This window comes from Elephantulus edwardii, unplaced genomic scaffold (assembly GCF_000299155.1).
Source record: "Elephantulus edwardii isolate Elephantulus edwardi_28Jun2011 unplaced genomic scaffold, EleEdw1.0 scaffold00171, whole genome shotgun sequence".
In the NCBI taxonomy this organism is placed as follows: Eukaryota; Metazoa; Chordata; class Mammalia; order Macroscelidea; family Macroscelididae; genus Elephantulus; species Elephantulus edwardii.
The window spans coordinates 5147195-5166612 of NW_006399921.1; the positions used below are offsets into that span (position 1 = coordinate 5147195).

The window sequence follows — 19418 nt, forward strand, 5'->3', positions numbered from 1 at the left end:
GGACAAAACTTGTATACATTCACGTACTCTGACATATTTTGGGCATGTTACAAGGAGGGACCAATCCTTGGAAAGGGACATGATGCTTGGAAGGGTGGAGGGACAGCACAAGAGAGGAAGCTCCTGGATGAGATGGATTGATACAGCAAGTAACTGGGGTAATGGGGGTAGGTGGTCAGAGATAGTAACCTTGGCTCAGGATAGAGCAGGGTTCAGAGTTTTCTAAGCAGGGTCGCTATGAGACACAAGACAGCATATAATAAGAGCATTCTGCAAACTTCCCTTCTGTATAGCTCAGTTACCAAAGAGAATAGGAATACTAGGTCAGCTGCCTTACACTAAATATGACTGCTCTTAACTTTCTTCATGTTAGTGGGTCATTGGGGAGGGGGCGAAACCCTGGAAGGAAATCAGCGCTCGGTAGGTGGCGCCCTGCCGGGCAGGAGACCCGGGAGCGCCTCTCCGGCATCACCGCCTACACTGTGCGCATGCGCAGGAACAGAACCGGTGGACTGCTGGCATACGAACTGGCGTAGGAGGTCAGGAGTTATTATCCAGATCCTCAAAACCAAAAACATAAACAAACCATAAATTTTCACAGCTCTTCCAACAAAGTCATTGCCCTCCTGTTCCTCAATTTGGTGCTGCAGACTTTTTGAGCTATTGGGTAATCAAAAAATAAGCAAGTTTTAATAAACTCTTAGGAATATTTAGTATTTAGAAGAGTGAGATAAATAACAACTAATTCTCATATATTGAGTGCTTTCCATGGGCTAGAGAATATATATCTTTCATCTATTATTTTATTCTCATTAATACAACCTTGTGAAAAAGGCACTATTACAATGGCTTAGTGGAATTAACTAAATTGCCCGATATCACACACCCTAATAAGTGATAGAATCAAAATAAAGCGCCATAATTGATGATCTTTATGCATTATGACATGTATATTGATTAGAACCATCACTCCTCTGTCAGTCTGTCGTGCTGTGGTGGCTTGCATATTGAATAAGACAAACTAGGAAGAAGGATTTGATAATCTACTTCTGAAATAATTGACCAGAAAATTGTCCATATCCTTATAAATAGTGGGGGAATCTAACACAGTGCTGGAAGATGAATCCTTCCATTTGGAAGGCAGTCAAAATATAATTGGAGAAAAATTACCTCCTCAAAGTGGTGGTGGTGGTGGTGGCGGCGGCGGTGGTGCTATTGTGTGCTCTTAAGTCTGAACTGACTCATAGATGATCCTCTGGCAGGTTTTCAGAGTCAGTGAAACACATGGGAGGAGAATACCCACCTTTCTCCTGTGGAGCAAGCTGGTGGATTATAAGTGTGTACCTTTGGGGTGGTAGTGGAATTCTTTACCATGAAGTCACCAGAGCTCCTGTTAGGTGCTATTGAGTTGGAATTGACTCAATGCTGAGACTTCACCAGGTTTTCAGGGACTATAATCTCACAGGAGTTGATTGCCCATGTTCCTTCTGAAGAACAGCTGGGGCATTTGAACTGCTTACCTTTAGGTTAGCAGAGCAGCTCCTTACTCACTAGACCACTGGAGCTCCCTTCTCAAAATAGAGTCAACCTTAATGATAAAAGATGGAGAAAAGCTTTTTTATGATGTAGCATGAGTCAACTGAGTAATAAAGAGCTACAAACATCCATTAGTAATTGGAGCATAGAATGTACAAAGTACGAATCAAGGAAACTTGGAAGTTGTCAAAAAATTAAATGGAATGCTTGACAATTTAAATCCTAGGCATTAATGACCTGAAAAGATACTATGGCCATTTTGAGCTGGACAATAATATGGTTAACTATGCCAAGAATGATAAATTGAAGAAAAATGCCATCACTTTCACTGTCAAAAAGAAGAATTCCAAATCTCCTCTGAAGTACAATGCTGTCAGTGCAAAGATGGCATCAGTATGCCAACAACAAAAAGCAGTTAATATGAATGTTAATCAGATTTATTTACCAAGCACTAATTCCATGGATACAGAAACTGAAGATTTATACCAACTTTTGCAGTTTAAAATTGATCAAACGTACATTAGTAATTACTAGTGACTTCAATCAATGCCTTTTAATTATGTAGCTGAAGAGTATCAACTATCACATGGAGTATCAAAAGAACAAACGAGTCTGTCTTGGAGGAATCACAACCAGGATTCTCTTTGGTGACAAGGGTGGTGAAACTTTGTCTCACACACTTGGGGCACGTTGTCAGGAAGACCCAGTCTTTGGAAAATGCTATCAGGAGTAGGGTGTTTAGTCAACCCTCAACTCCCCCGTCACTCAACTTTTAGCTAAACTATTAGGTGATTAACAATAGCAGGGAGCACTACTGCTATCCTCAAAAAACCAACACCTATCCAAGGTTGTAAAGGCAGCATTTGCGTTCTGGAGCTCAGAAGGAGTTAGGGACAGGAAAGAAAGATGAATGGAAAAAGAAAAGCTGAGAAGGAAGGGGCAGGTGGCTGTTAGAATGTGGGAATTGTAACGAAGATGTAGAATCTGTATGGATTGTTTAATAGAAAATCCATTTGCTCTGTAAACTTTCACTCAAATTACAAAAATGGTTGGGTTTTGTTGTCGATTGTTTTTGTTTTGTTTTTTCAGAAAAGGTGAGATAGATTTCTGTTGTCAGAGATTAAGTTCCCTATGATAGGAGATGTTCTAGCAGAGCCAGTTTTAAGTAGGAAATGGATGAAGGTGGAGTCACTGGGCATGGGGAACAGAGTATGTGATTTCTAAGGCACTTTCTTTTCTATATTTCCTTCTACTTTTAAAGGTTTCATTCACACACCATAGAACTCAGCATTTTAAAGGGTACAACTCAGTGATTTTTAATAATATTCACAAGGTTGTGCTATCATCACTGACTATTCCCAGAATATTTTCATCTCACCCAAAAGACCTGTGCCCATTAGCAACTCTTTCCATCTCCCAGCGGCCACTTAGATGTCTCTCTAGATTTGCTTATTCTGAACATTTCTATAAATGATATGTAGTCATTTCTCCTGAATACCAAATGAGAATACTTTTGTATGGACACATCACATTTTGTTAAGCCACTCATTCGCATTCACCAGCTGATGGATTTTCAGATACTTCCAACTTTAGAATGTTGTGAACACCAGTTTCTTGTGCTTGATCTACCCAAGACTGAACATGTACAATTCATCAGTTCAACTCCAGAACTGTATTGTCAACTTCTTGCTGGATAGATCTCCATGTAGAGCCATACTTAGATCTATTATTGATATCTGAAACTCAAGGTGGCAAAATTAAACTCATCTACCCCTCAAAGCTTACTTCTCTTATTTCCCTACTTTTGTTAACAAGCAGTATCAATCCTGTAGGTGTAGAAAATAGCTATTTTGTTTAGTCCTCCTCCTCCTTGATCTTGTATATTATGTGCCAAGATGTGGTATCTCAACTCTACCATTCTTTTCCATTCCATCACCACTTTACCACATTTGAACCACTTATCTAGACATTACAATCATACTCCTCCCTCTTAAATCTCCTTTTTCTGCTCAACACTAGTTATAGTTGTTGAATTAAACTTTTTTTGCTCAGCCAGACCACTTGATTGTGCTTATGCGAAACCTGCATTTGGACCTGGGGGTGTTTGTCAGAACAGAGCAAGGAAACACTGCATGGTTCAAAATTGGGAAGGGTGTGCATCAAGGATGTGTCCTATCTCCATATCTTTTCAATCTATATGCAGAACAGATTATCTGGGAGGCTGGACTCTATGAGGAGAAATGTGGCATCAGGATTGGAGGAAGACTCATTAACAATCTGCGCTATGCATATGACACAACCCTGCTTCTTGTTGAAACTGAGGAGGACCTGAATCACTTTCTGCAGAAGGTCAAGGACTGCAGCCTTCAATATGGATTGAAGCTCAACATCAAGAAAACAAAGATTCTCACCACTGGGCCAATTGGCAGCATCATGATGGATGGTGAAGAGATTGAAATTATTGACAACTTCAGTTTGCTTGGGTCTATAAATCAACACTCTTGGTACCAGCAGCCAGGAAATTAAAAGGTGAATTGCATTGGGAATGTCTGCTGTCAGAGACCGCTCCAAAATACTGAAGAGCAATGATATCAGTCTGGAGACTGAGGTGCGCCTGATACACCCGGGTCTTTACAATTACTTGCTGTGCATCAGAGAGCTGGACAATGACTAGGGATGAAAGAAGAAGAGTTGATGCCTTTGAGCTTTGGTGCTGAAGAAGGGTACTGAATATACCATGGACTGCTAGGAGAAAAAAACAAGTTCGTTCTAGAGAGGGTGAAGCCAAGCTGCTTCTTGGAGGCAAGGATTCTGAAGCTCCATCTGACATATTTTGTTTTCAAGGCAGGATCAGTCCTTGGAGACAGATGTCATTCTTGGGTGGGTGGAGGGACTGCGCAAGAGAGGAAGACCTTTGATTAAATAGATTGATTCAGTGACTGGGGTAATGGGATAAGTGAGTCAGAGACAATAAGATTGGCACATGATAGAGCAGGGTTTAGGGCTGTTGCCTTTAGGGTCAATATGAGTCATAGGCGACTCAACGGCACATAACAACAACAACAACAACACGTTCATGTCAAGAAGTCCTGGTGGTGTACAGAAGAATGTATTGTTCAATCCCACTGGTTGGCTGCTCTGAGGGAAGGAGTTGTAGCAATCTGCTTCTGTAAGATTTACAACCTTGGAAACCCTATGGAGCTATGAATTGGGATTTTACTTGATAGCAGTGGATTTGATGTTTGAGTTTGTTTGTTTTTTTTTTAAGTTCAGGTCACCCCCAATATCCTTTAAATGAGAGGCAAACCTTTCAAGATTTCTATTCTTTAGGTCCAGTGCACACAATTGTAATCCGTAGGGAGAAAGGCAGAAAAGTGCTATGTATGTACTTGTTCTCGTCACTACTTGATTGTAAACACTTGTAGGGCTTTCATGACAGACAGATCTCATTTTGAATTCTGCCTAGGAGCATAATAATCACCACTAGCCTCAGTCACCTCTTCAATAAAACAGAAAAAAAACCCCAACCACTTACCTTTTGGGGTTCTTAAGAAGATTGGAAGTAATGTACATAAAGTGTGCAGTACCTGACACACAGTTTGTACTCAATGAACTGTAGCTATTACGTTTAACACTCATTTTTGAATCCTCTGCAAGACACGACACTCCATTCTGCCCAAAGTGGGCACTCAAAAATACTTCTATTGCTAACGGGAGATACAGGAGTCAGGAGGGTACAAGGGAGAGAAAAAAAAAATCACAACTGCAGTAAGAATCAGGTAAAGAGAACAGTAAGTAGGCAGCAGTTACAGAACTGAAAAAGGTCACCCTGAGAAGAGAGACATGATTCATATAGCAGGTGAAGAGGCACATTTGAGACTGGCATAAAATCAAAGTTGATGGCAGGAGCTGGAATATCCTACAGGACAGAGAAGGAAGAAAACTAAGGCTTCCTGGAGGGAGAGTCCATGAGGAGCGGAGAGAAACGAAGTTTCCAAATTATGAACATCTCAGAAATGAAGCAGTGTAGCCTCAGTTCCACAGTAACCACAGAGCCACTGCCGGCGCTTAGGCAGGGAAGGGAAATGGTAAACGTTATGCTTTTTGTAACATAGGACAGTTAGTCATGTGCACGGCAGACTGGAAGCGGCAACGCACACAGGCAGCCTAGGTGTCCAGACATGTGTCCAAATGATCCGGCTGCTATGGGAGGAAAAATAGGGGTAAACTGGAAGAACATTTTGAAAGGAAATTAAAAAATCACAGAAACTAGTAACAGAGAGTGTAAATGATCTTAGCCTTTAGCATTGCTGCTGTTGTTGTGAACCACTGAGTCAGAACCAACTCATAGCTGACCCCATAGCTTTCTGAAGTGGTAACTTCCATGGGAGGAGACTGCCCATCCTTCTCCCGCAGAGCACCTAGAGGCGGGTTTGAACTACTCTGTACTTTGGTTGGCAGTGCAACCCCTTACACCTCACTTTCCCCCAACCTGCATTTCATTCCCCCCCCCTTAAACTATCTTCAACACATTGCTTCTCCAAGTCCTTGTTTCTTCAAACAAAGCTGGGACCAAGTTAATCAATTAATCAATCAACTCTAGTCACTGCTGCCAAGCCATTCTGGTCCAAGATGGAATGATGCCTGCTTATTTTAATCTGCTTAAATATACCCAGCCTTAATTGCAATTCAGCTCAGAAGTGAGAAAAAGAAAACTATGTGAGGCTGTACGTCAATCATAACTCATGTTAAAAGATCCCAGTCTTCTCTTACTTATTCCTATTAGAGTACAAATATCCCCACAGGAAGTAAACATTAGGTTTTAGTTGCATTTCAGCTAAGTACCACTGTCCTGTATGAATTATGTCTCCCAAAAATCCGTGTTTACTTGGCTAGGCCATGATTCTCAGTTTCAAATGTAATGAGGTAACGTGGAAGTTATATAATGATCTCCCAAGATCTGAAAAGCCAATGAGCTGTAAGAGGACGAAGGGTGGGATGCCATACCCTTAATCCCATCACAGCTCTGATCCGATGCGAGATTTCCCTGGAGGGTGTTCTGTAACATAATTTCTCTCACTAGAGAAAAATAAACTGAGAAGGCAGGCCCTTGATACCATCAGGAAAGATAGCCAGAAGAAGAGCACATCTATTGAGCCTGGGTTTCTGACTGGAAAATGCCCTGAAGCATGAGATTCAGAGAGAAGTCTTCCTCTAGAGTAGGAACCTTGAGTTTGGACTCCTAGCTTCTTACCTGTGAGGGAATACATATTTGTTTGTTAAAGCCATTCACTTATGGCATCTCTCTTACAGAAGCACTACCCAGGCAGGGTAGGAAGCTCTGGTGGCCTAGTGTTAAGAAGCTGTGCTGCAATCCCAAAGACATGCCGTTTGAATCCACCAGCTGCTTCACAGGAGAAGAGTGGGAAATCTCCTCCCATGCTATTTACTGCCTCTGAAAACCCACTGGAGGGTCAGCTATGGATTGGTTTCTACTCGATGGCACACAACACCCAGCACTCATCAGGGTAAAACTTATCTCAAAGATACTAATTTATAAAAGGAAAAGATAATTCTTTTTCTTTCAAGTGGGGACAAAGCATAGGGCATTTTGTCCCTTATCTTTTTTCTTTCACTTTAGTTTTTAACATGCGTGAGTTTGTAAATTTTTGATTGCATGAAAGTTTCCCTGTTTGCTGACTTATTCTTGCTTTCTAGACCAGTTTCTCTGATGGTGCACTTGCGTGCTAAAGAATCATTTCAACTACTTCATGACCCAAGGACTCAATTTTCATGAGGTATCCAAATTTCATCAACCTCCCAGAATAGGTCATCACTAAGGACAGGGGGATCTACACTGTGACTGCAGCAATGGTTGTAAGTGTGTCAGAGACTGAGGACGGCACAGGGTAGGACAGGGTTCAGACCTGTTGTTCATAGGGTCACTGTGAGTAGTACTTGACTTGACAACCAAGGACAGGAGCTGGGATTGGAAGAACATCTATCAGTCCTTCCTCGGCCAAATCTCATCAAGGTTCCTCTGAACTAGATCTCTCTGCTTTCCATCAGTCTGAAGGTAACAATGAACGAGAAGGAGCTATCAAAAGAGAAGTACTAAAGGGAAAAAAAAAAAGAATGTCAGTGATATTAAAACCATGCAATTTAACAAGGTTGGGGAAAGAATCCAGCTTACTTAAACTAATCAGCAGGTCAGCACTAAATTGACCCTATGCTCCTGTGTTGTTGTTTTACATACTGTCCTGGGCTGGGGAAACTTAGAGCCAATGTACAACTTCTTCATTAGACAGTGTGAAACTGAGGCTCAGATAAAATAAATGACTCATTCTAGGCTAGAAGAGCAGCTTCTATCAGAGTCTCACTATGGTCTTGCTTCCTGATATGTATACCCTCTCCCTTTGCCGAGGAGCAGACAGACCTTGCCATACACTTAACTTTGGTCTACAATGTCTAGGCTGGCCTGCTGTTCCTTGGAAAAAGTCTTAAAGCTGTACACTTATTCCTTACTTATCAACTATCTCATTAACTGACATTACTGATTTAGAACAGTCAAAAATCTGCTATTAATCTATTTAACTCATTAATGGTGTATGTCTGGAATAATGACTTCCAAAGTGTGAGGCGAGAGTAATGTTGGTCGTGAGGTTAAGGTTGTGCATCAGCTTGGCTGGCCACGATCCTCGTTGGTTTGGCAGGTACACAATGGTGTCATCTGGTAGGCACGTAATGGTGAAATAGGGCAGGTAGGCAATAATATATATGGTCATTTTCTATTTTTCAAGAAGTGGATTTTCTCATAATGATCTGGGTTTTAGAACCTAACCATGCCATGTAAGGAGTATAATGATTTGTGTATGAAAATCAGTACTGCCAGTGCATTTTCAGAAGACAAAATACAAACTCTCATTAAATAGAAAAAAACAACTCAGTCTGCCATGAAAAACTGAAAAGATTGTAAGGAGCCTCATCTATTTTGAATATTTCAAAACTATCAAGATAAACTTTTAATGGGAAGATAAACCCAAGTATTATTAGTGCATTACATACAGAAGGGAGCTTCCAGTGAGGTTAAAAAAAAAGTACTACAGATCCCTATGATTATTGACGCTTCTGGACTATCCCAAACACCTACACCATACTCTCATATGAACAGCACCAATATATTATTAAGTTCAATTTATAGGTTACTTGAATATGAAGGTCCTAGAGACTTGTCCTTGCAGCAGAAGGCCCCCAATGTCTTCCCTTTGCAAAACTCTCTAACAAATTTCTCGCTTGCATGAATTGCTCTGGTCTCTGTATCACTCTTGCTAGTAGAAGAAAGGGCCTACAATTTAGAAAGCAATTGTCCAGTGACAGACTGAAGGAAGGAGACAGCAGATAACCCTGAAAGGACCCCAAACAGCATATCTGCTTTGATCTCTCCCTCCAGTGGCTTCTGGATTCCTGCAGCTCCCCAGTACTGCAACAGCAAGACATCAGCAGTTGATGGATGTTAAAAAAAGAGTCTCACTGGGCAGCAGACAGCAAGGGTAGCCATGCAGGCCAGCCACGCACACCCCTCCTGCAGCTACACCGAGGGACCCACTGAGCTAGATTAAGACCATCTGACCTGTTCCACCTGTCTTCCCACCAGCCCATTCTACACTCAACTGCTCAACAGGAACAAGGGAGAGAGAACTAGCTCAGGACCCGCATCACTCACCATAAGACTATCAACACAGCACTACCGCGGCAACAGAAAACCTCACCCCCCACCCCCACCCCGAACAAAGCAGGACAAAATATCACCAAAAAGCAATCAAATCACAAAGATCAGTAAGTCGTTCAGAGGTAGAAATGCTGTTGGAACTTCCTGAGAAGGAATTCAGAATGATAAATGTCTTCACAGGTTGGAGGAAGAGTACGAAAAAGCACTTACGGAAGCAAAACAAAATCAAGGAAAATACAGACAAAACGCCAGAAGAAACCGGAAGGACTGAGGACGGGGTCTTGGGAACCTTGGAAAAGAAGATGGGCAGGGGACTCAAATTGGACTTTTGAGATGCACTGTCCCCATCTCAGCCCAGCGTGTCCCTATTATACCAAAGCCTGGTGTCATAGATTGACAACCCACCCCATCCCCTATTAATGTATGTAAGACTATAATGTAGAAGCTATGCCAACAGTCCCTAGTGATCCAATAAACCAAAAGTTGTAAGTGGAGTAAGGGTAAAATCCAATACCACTGAGTCCCATCACAGGCCTAATCCAACGCAGAAATAATCACTAGGAGCGGAGTGTTGGACATGAGTCCTGTTCAAGGAAGATCCTTGACACCAGGAAACGCTGGGCCTACAGCTGCTGAAGAAAACAAAGGTTTTCCGCCATAACCCACAAAGAGCAGGCTTTCTCCTAGAGCTGACACCTGAATTAGTACTTCCAGCCTTTTAAAATGTGAAAGAATACATTTCTATTTGTTAAAGAGGAGAGAGACAGACTTGTTTTTCTTCTTTTATATTTAGACCATTTAGTATTATTATAGAGGACCCCAAAGGCTGCGTGGGACTCGGTCGTGGGACGCTTAGGGCAGAAAGAAAGCTTTGCAGGCAGAAAGCAGGCAGCACAATAGAGCTGAAAATCTCCGCCCACACACTAGAACAGAACATCAGCAGAGAACTTCCAGAAGTCCAGGCTGGGTTTAGAAGGGGTCGTGGTACTAGGGATATTGTAGCTGATGTTAGATGGATCTTGGCTGAAAGCAGAGAATACCAGAGGAATGTGTATCTGTGTTTCATTCAGTCATTTGACTGTGTGGATCATAACAAACTGTGGCTGACTCTGAGAAGAATGGAAATACCAGAACACTTGATTGCGCTAATGCGAAACCTATACTTGGACCAAGAGGCAGTCGTCAGAACAGAGCAAGGAAACACTGCATGGTTCAAAATTGTAAAGGGCGTATGCCAGGGATGTGTCCTGTCTCCATACCTTTTCAACCTGTATGCAGAACAGAGTATCTATGAGGAGAAATGTGGTATCAGGACTGGTGGAAGATCTATTAACAGTCTGCGTTATGCAGATGACACAACCCTGCTTGCTGAAACTGAGGAGGACCTCATGCACTTGCTGCAGAGGGTCAAGGACTGCAGCCTTCAGTATGGACTGAGGCTCAATGTCAAGAAGACAAAGATTCTCACCACTGGACCAATTGGCAGCATCAGGATGGATGATGAAGAGATTGAGATTGTTCACAGCTTTAGTCTGCTTGGCTCCACAATCAACACTCTTGGCACCAGCAGCCAGGAAATGCAAAGACGTATTGCGATGGGAGTGTGCAGTTAGGGACCTCTCTAAAGTGCTGAAGAGCAATGGTGTCTCTCTGGAAACTTAAGGTGCGTCTGATACAGGCCATGTATCTTTGCAATCACTTGTTATGCATCAGAGAGTTAAACAATAAATAGGGAGGATATAAGAATTGATGCCTTTGAGCTTTGGTGTTGGAGAAGAGTACTGAGGGTACCATGGACTGCTAAGAAAACAGATTCATCCTTGAGAGGGTTAAACCGGGCTGCTTCTTGGAGGCAAAGATTCTGAGGCTTCGTCTGACATACTTTGGTCATGTTGTAAGGAGAGACCGGTCCTTGGAGAAGGACATCAAGCTTGGGAGGGTGGAGGGACAGCGCAGGAGGGGAAGACCCTCTAGGAGGTGGACTGATTCAGTGACTGGGGTAATTGGGATAGGTGTGTTGGAGACAGTGAGATTGGCACAGGATAGAGCAGGGTTTAGGGCTGTTGTACATAGGGTTGCTATGAGTCGCAAGTGACTTGACTGCACACAACAACAACAACAACATTATCAAGGTCAGAAAACTAATTTTTTTAAAAAACCACACATACACACTCTTAAAAGTTAACACATTCATATATTCTAACTTAATCATATTACTGTACTACTTTAATTATGCATATTCTTGAATTTAAAAAAGCATGTTTGGGAGACACAACTACATGCTTTGGGTTACTCACAACAAGTCTGCTGGGTGGTATTTGTCCCATCTTACAGTTGAGAAATGGAAATCAAGAGGGTAACCTGCTCAAAGTTGAATCCAGATGGCCCAAATTCACACTACTCAATTTGGTTATACCAACAGTTATTAAACAGGCTCTGCCTAACTTTGGCTTCCCCAGGACTTTTTCATGGCACCTAAGAAATTAGAACTATCTTTGTAAAACCATTCCAGCATCATTTGTTTTTTCACCATGTTAACATATGGAGCAAAACAAAGCAATGAAGGATAAAAGTGCTGGTAGCTTTGTACAATTTAGTCCTCTTGTGAAAGACAAACAATGCCAATTTCAATTACAAATACCCTAAATGACACACTAACTTTATTGAATCTCAATTTAATTATAGGTTTGTAATACTGTATGATGAAACTGAAAATTTGCTAAACTATTGTATACCAAAGAGACGTCATATTTCAAGTAAAAATACTTACGTAATTGTTTTCATGTTTGTGCAAAACTAGTCAATTTTTTTTCTTTTAACTGAAAGACAATCTTTACTTGAAAAAATGACCAAGAAAGAATATTTAGATTAGAATAGGTATCTTATTTAAAAAAATAAAATCTGTTCTTTCAAGGATAACAACCGTCAACATTTGTTGCCAATGACAAAATTCATGTTGTCAAGCAAAAGTTATGGCACAATCTGTAATCACTATCATAAGACTCTTCTGATGAGATTTGTGGCGATATTAACAATTGTGATTTTTAAAATATAAAGAAATGTGTCATCACCTTGAATGACATGTGTAACTTCTGAGCCAGTCTTTTCCACAACGGCCAGTGAAGGCTGTTAGGAAATTAGGTATGGGTTAAAAAAAACTCTCATCCTTCATGCCTTTTAAATGTATCAGTAAGATTTTAACAAATAGTTTATTGATCTGGTTTCAGATTGCACAATGCACTAATCCTTTAAGAAATTACCACTTGGAAGGTTTCCATGTAGCATCAAAGAAAAATACCTGTAATTATCTGAAAAAAGCTACTAAAATATCCCTTCCTCTCGTAAATTTATATTTGCACAAGACTAAATTTTCTTCATATACTTCAACCAAAACCATTTATCATAACAGACTGCATGGAGAAGCAGATGTGATAATCCAGCTGTCTTCTATTAAACCAGACATTAAGAGAGAGTAGAAAATGTGTAAAAATCTCTTCTCAAATAATGTTTACTAGAAAATACAGAAATTTTCATGAAAATGTTGTTTACATTAATAGGAAACATGCTTCCTATTATTTTGAAATTTATTAATAAATGCTTTCACTTTCTCGTTTTAATTTCTAGTAAATGGTGATAAAATCCACTTGAAAATCACCTTCTCAATTGTTTTTTTAAGAATATAAAGGAGTACCGAGATTGAAAACCACTGCATTATGCTTTAATATTAAAAAAAAAATAATTTTTTGTTTATGTGCTGTTGACTGAGAACTGACTCACGGCTGACACTCCAGCACGTTTTCAGAGGTTGTAAACTGCATGAGAGGAGAATGCCCATCTTTCTCCCTCAGAGCACTGGGTGGATTTGAACCACATGCTTTCAGGCTGGCAGTGCAACTCCTTACCACTAGTTGTTGTTGTGTTCTGCAGTCAGAACCAACCCATACCTGGCCCTCCAGCAAACATCAAAGGCAGTAAATCACACAGGAATTAACTATCCATCTTTCTCCCACAGAGCAGCCGTGCATTTGAACTGCATACCTTTGTGCTGGTAGTGCAATTCCTTCCCATTAAGCCACCAGAGCTCCCTATACTGTAAATGAAGTCTTATATTATCAATAGGTCCAAAAGCACCCTAACCAAACCGGGAAAGGCTAGCAAACTTTCCCAAGCTAACAGCTGTCTTATTTCAAGCCAGTGTGTGTGTGTTGATGCCCAGGTAAGGGAGGTATCAGATTAGTGATAAAATCCATTGAAGCCAAGAAGTTCTGACTCGCAGTGGCTAGACAGCACACACTGGGGCTGCTCCACAGGGTTTTTGGGGCTGTAAATCTCATTAGTATTTTTGTTGTGTGGCGTCGAGTTGATCCGACTGGCACAGGAGTGGACTGCCCATCCTTCTCCAGGGGAGCTTCTGGTGGATTTGAACCACGTGCCTTCGGGATTGCAGCACAGCTTCTTGCCTCTAGGTTACCAGAGATTCCTAAGGCTGTAATTATCAATTGGAGGTGTCTCATCTTTCTCTCAGGAAACAAATGGTGGCTCCAAACCACCGCCTTAGCAGTTAGCACTAAAGTGCTTAATCACAGTGCTATCAGAGCGCTCTTCACTAGTAATTAAAGTGACAAAACACACCGGTCCCTGACAACAAGTCAAGACTTTCAGTTCACTCACTCACTGCCATTAAATTGGTTCCAACTCATAGTGACCCAGCACCAGATTTCCAAGACTGTAAATTACAATGGGAAGAGATAGTCTACCTCTCATGGTGGATCTGAACTCCCTGATAGGTCCAGCCTTGCAGTTCTCAGCACAACTCCCTGCTGGACCTCCAATTAGTAACAGGAATTATACTTGACATGATGGGACAAAATTTACCAGACATATGGGAAATATCTATATCCAGTTATTTACCTGCATCATTTTACAACATTTAGCACAGTAGAAAGACATGCTAAACTGAAAAGCAACTTCTTAATCAAGATAGAGCCTCTTATCTTTCAAATTGGAATGAAACCTTAGGTGAGGCAGTCATTTAGCATGAAAGGGGACAACACAAGGTTGAGAAATTGCTCATGTGCAAACAGGGTTTATTTTTTCTATTTCCACCAGGAGACGAGGTTATCAAGGAGCAAGCAGAAGGAACAGAACGTGTGTGTGTGTGTGTGTGTCTGTGTGTGAATTTGTTCTAACAAGCTGATTTGCAATGAGCAAATCAACTGGCTGTTAACAGAGGTCAGTCATCCAAATCTCTCCACTGCTCTTTGGGAGAAACATGTGAAATTTTCTGAGGCAGTTATACTCTGGCCTTACCAGTAATTTTGAGCTGGATGGCAAAGGGCTTCCTCAGATACGTGGATTAAGTTAGGTTTGTTAACATAGTTAAGAGGGAAAGTAGGTTATGTTACATAAAGCACTTCTGAATATCCTTGATTTTAAAAATATTTAGCTAAAAGATTTATTTATTTATTTATTTAGCTTAAAAAATGCTAAGTGGGTGTTTTGTAGTTTTTGGGTTGTTTTTTTTTTTAATGTGTATTAGATCTGGCAGCCAAATAAGTCCTACTAATGACCCTGTACAACTAAAACCACCAGCCCCCAAACAATTCACATTACATCCAGTCAAAACAAACCTACAGACACGAACAAAACTGAGTCTTCTGGGTTATATTGGTATCCACACAAGTATGGAAATGTCACTGCTTTAGGAAACTTACAGTTAGGGGACAGGAATGATGATAAAGACAAAGCTTTTTGTTTTCCTTTTCTTTTTTTCAGTTAGGGAAGCAGTAAATCAGTTACTTTTCAGTGAATCATGAAAGCTGCCCCAGTGCTCTGGGCTTACCAGTCAGTCCCCACTTACTAGTGTCCCTGTGGAGGTTTTTAAGTTACCAACTGTATGTTCCCACCAGGAAAGTGCTCACTAAAGCATGAAGATATCTGAGAGTTCCTTCCAGGAAGATTGATTACGGCCTCCTCTGCTCCTCAACGCCTCTATCATCGCTAGCAACAAGAAAACAAAAAGTCACATTTCTCGTTCCTTTAAGCTTATTTAATATTTGAACTCTCATTTTCTATTTTCCCACACCCCAGAAAACAGAAAAGCTTTTAGATGACCAATAATTTGTTCCAGAAACATACAGCCTTATCAACTAATTCATAAAAGAGCTATTTTACAAAGGTACATTTGGATAATTAGAACAATAAAGTCTTTTAGGCATTTCAAAACGTGATCAGTAAAAATACATGATTATTAATAAAGTTTTTTTAAAGATAGTTCCAGATTTTTTTTAAAAAGCAATTTCTGTTAATGAGTACATGATTGTATGGTGAACATGGAAAAGAAAACATTCTAGTAGGAAGAGATTTATTAAAAATAACCAACAGTGTGCACATTACAGTTACCATTTTTGCAGTCCATCTGCTTAGCAATTGGCACCTGGAAATGGAGGGGAGGGCTTACTTTTAGGAGGCACATGCTTCCTACCAATTTATTATCAAAACCATGAGTATACATAAGGGAGGCGTGAAAAACTAGCAAGAGCTGTTCTTGAGGAAAGAACAGTTTTGGAGATCGCTTTGAATAGGGGTGAAAAAGTCAGAAGAAGAAAACGATTGTGATATGAGGGAAAATGCAAGCAGTTTCGACTGGTAAACTGGCTAATTTTTGTACTTGGAGGTCCTCTGGTTCTCAAGAGCGCCCTCCGTGGTGTGGAGGGATAGTGACCAAAGATCTAGTAGTTCAAAATAACATCACACGTCAACGTCAGAGAAGACAAGCTTCTAACTGAAAATAGGTAGGATCCATGTAATTGACCAACATCAAAGGAGTGTGCAAGTGAAAGAAAACTTATTGGAAGCATAAAAAAAAAAGTATGCAGGGAAAAGAAAGCTCGTAATTATTTTATTATGAAGACCAATTATTTAATTTAGCTTCTAAAAATAAGAAAATGGATGTCATTTCCTTTCGTATCCACTAGCCTTGCCCCTCAAAAAAAATCTTCTAATAGTCCTAGTATTTTGGGGAAGAAAAAGCCAAAAAGCTATTTGTTATTACATAATAAATAGTTGTAACATTTAAGGCCTTAAAAGCCAAGCTAACTGGGGCAATCCAAGCTAGCTGGTTTTAAAGTATGCAAAACATACGGCTTCTAGGGCAGTAATCATGATTTTAAATTATAGCACATTAGGGGCTTGATGATTTGCCTTGATTAACTGTTTTCTGAAGAGGCAGGAGACACTCCAAAATGTAATTTGCCACTTAATAGCAAGAGGAGCCATTAAGCCCACAGGAGGGAGCAGGGTGTCACTTCACAGGTCACTTCAACAGCAAGGACCTAGCTCTCACGCACTGTGAAGGCTGCTTTGTCCACCACTCCTGTGCCCTTTGGTAAATGAAAGAGAATTCCAGCTTCTGGTCTCACACCTTTGAGAAAAGCACTTTGAGAGTAACGGATTAAGAGATCTTGGGGAGCTCTGGTGGCCTAGTGGCAAGAAGCTGCACTACAATCCCAGAGGCGCACAGTTCGAATCCACCAGATGCTCTGCCGGGGAAGGAGGGACAATCTCCTCCTGTACCAGTCAGATCTAATTTGACGGTACACACAAATAATAAAATAAAAATTTTTAAAAAAAAAAAGAAAGAAGAGATCTCTCTCAAAAACAGGCTGAGAATCTAATGCCATCATCCTGAAAGCCAGAGAGAATCAGCCAAATGAAATGGATGTGATTATAATGGCCAGAATGAAATGAAAGGTGTGGGAGGCCAGTGTGGCAAGGCGGAACATTAGATCAATAAAATGAAAAGAATACTCAAAATTACAGGATCTTTTTAAAATTAAATTTCCTCTTGAGGCTTCATTTGAAAAGAAGCAAGTAAACCAGACAGGAACTTATTCAAAAGCACTAGAGCGATGGTCAGGGTATTTTCCCCAGATAGTTGTGCTATTGTTACAAGGAAAGGTTAAAATAGACTAAAAGAAAATCTAAGACCAAGTTTTTGGCTGAGCTTTAAGAGAACTGAAGACTTTGCTAACTCACAGCTTCTTAACGCATCATTACAGAGAATTATGCAATTACCTTTAGTGCCTAAAGTTACGAAGAAAGTTCTATTATATTTACCTTTCTCCTGATTAATTGGCAGCTGATGGTGTTAGTGTCAAGTGACTACAGGTGTAACCCTGTTAATTGTGAATAAATATCTTTTTCCCCCCAGCAGCACAGTGTAACCATTTGGTTTCTACTTGCTTCTCCTAAGAGATACTGAAAGTTTCAGGGCCCAAGCTTCACCATATTAGCTTCTCCTAAAATTTTAAATTTCTTTCTGATTTAAGTTATATTTGGTCTAAAACTCATAAGCATAGTTTATAGAGGAGATTCAAAGATCCAAGGGGATCTAGCAGAAAACACAGATTAGTCTTGAAAAGACAAAAACAGCAATCTGGACATAGATGAGCTTGTTAAGTTGTAGTGGTGTTTATAAAAGTAGTTGGGAATCTTTACTCTTTGTGACAGGGAGGAAAAAAACATTAGGAGGAGGGGAAGGCTGAAACGTGTGAACAGTGGATGAACTTCTTGTGTATTAACAGAATTTACAGATTTGACAAATGATTTGGTTTTAGATGGCAAAAGTATTCCAAAACGTATATACCTGATGCACCAAAAAACCCACAGAAAGCCAATATCCTTGAAGGAGTTCTCAAGTTACAGTTTGGAAACCTTCTCTGTCGGTGCGGTCAGCACTGCCGTTCATTGGTGAGCAGGCAGATCCCGACTCCTTGCCTGTAGTGTCCAGTGTATGTTCTGGGCTGCGATTGTGAAGGTCGGCCATGCCCCAGTGTGGAAAGAGCTCGGGCAGGAAGGCAGAGGAAGTTCTGGAGCAGGTCTGAGCAGTTCTGCCTTGTCCACCTCCTCTCTCCACTCCACCCTTGGCTCTTCTTTTGACTCAGAGAGCCCTTTGGCACCATCAGTGCAAAAATTCGAGTCAAACCTCCAGGTACTAACATTTTACTGGCCTTAGAATCAGCAGTACCCGTGACTAATGACAGCCATGGTTTAACTCAGTAGTGATTCAGAGAACCTTCCCAGACTCCTCACCCGCGCCCACCCCGCCCTTCCGGCGCCACCCCCACCCCACCACCAGCTGAAGCATTTCCATCCATTTTGTTTTCACTTCCTGCTCAATTTGCAGGCCTCATTTTACACAAATGCCAAAATCTAATGTATAATTATAAAAATGAAACAATACCAAGAATAACAAATTTATAGTCAAGAAAATAAAATTTGCTTTCCTCTCCCTCCCAAATCCCAACCAACCCTCAATAGAAAAGAAGACAATAGAAGAAAACCCATTTTCAAGTGCCTTGGCTATTTAGTACACTGAGGATTCCTGTTAATTGGGGGTTGATCTCTGCTACAGAGAGGAGGTGCTTGCCTCACGGGAAGGGGACCTGGGCAGCAAACAGCTCATGACTTCTGCTCAGGGAAGTCACACAGCACACTCTGTCTTTGAGGTGACTCTCAGAGAAGCTGCCTACTGGGCAGCAGGGAGCAGGGAACACAGTTTAATGAAGGCAAAATGCCCTCTTCCCTCCTCATCTCACCCGCCCATCTTCACCTCTCTGCCCAACCTCCTAAAACTCCATCCGAACTCTCTGAGTTAGGAGTAGTTGATCCTTGGGTGTACTAAATACACTGGACTAAAACTCTCACTACTCAATTAAAACAAAACAAGGCAAAATAAAAATTAAAATGTGCTTTCAAATATGGAATGAAGTCAAATAAATACATCTGATTTTTTTTTTCTTTTTCTTAAGTCTAAGTACAATTTTATATCCTACACCCAAAGCTCTATACATTTGGTTTTTTTTTTCTCAATCAAAATGAATTTCCAATAGTGAGGAGAGGAGAGTGAGAGAATGGATATTCCCTCACTGACAGGAGAGTGCAGCTGCCGGACCGTGAAGAACCAGTCCCACTGGGACACGGCTGCCCCCAGAGGGGTTGCATGCAGGCACTCTGTCACACTCTCGCTGTGTCCACATTGGAGCCAGGATGTGGTGATATAATGCCAATGCTCAAAATCCAACAACCTTCAGTTCCCTCCAGGACATGCGGCTCTAACTTTTATCTAAGAAGAAGAAAAGATATATGGAGA

General features: G+C 40.9%; 1 protein-coding gene across 1 annotated transcript in view; it reads right to left on the reverse strand.

Annotated features, from left to right (window-relative positions):
- Positions 1-410: 410 nt before the first annotated feature.
- The window catches only part of ARHGEF12 (Rho guanine nucleotide exchange factor (GEF) 12), a 244406-nt gene continuing 225398 nt past the window's right edge, over positions 411-19418 (reverse strand). The window contains exons 40-41 of the mRNA XM_006895634.1: positions 5072-5243; positions 411-660 (exon numbers count right to left, since the gene is read on the reverse strand). Of these exons, the coding sequence (XP_006895696.1) occupies positions 411-660; positions 5072-5243 (422 nt within the window). The remainder of the gene's footprint in view (positions 661-5071; positions 5244-19418) is intronic.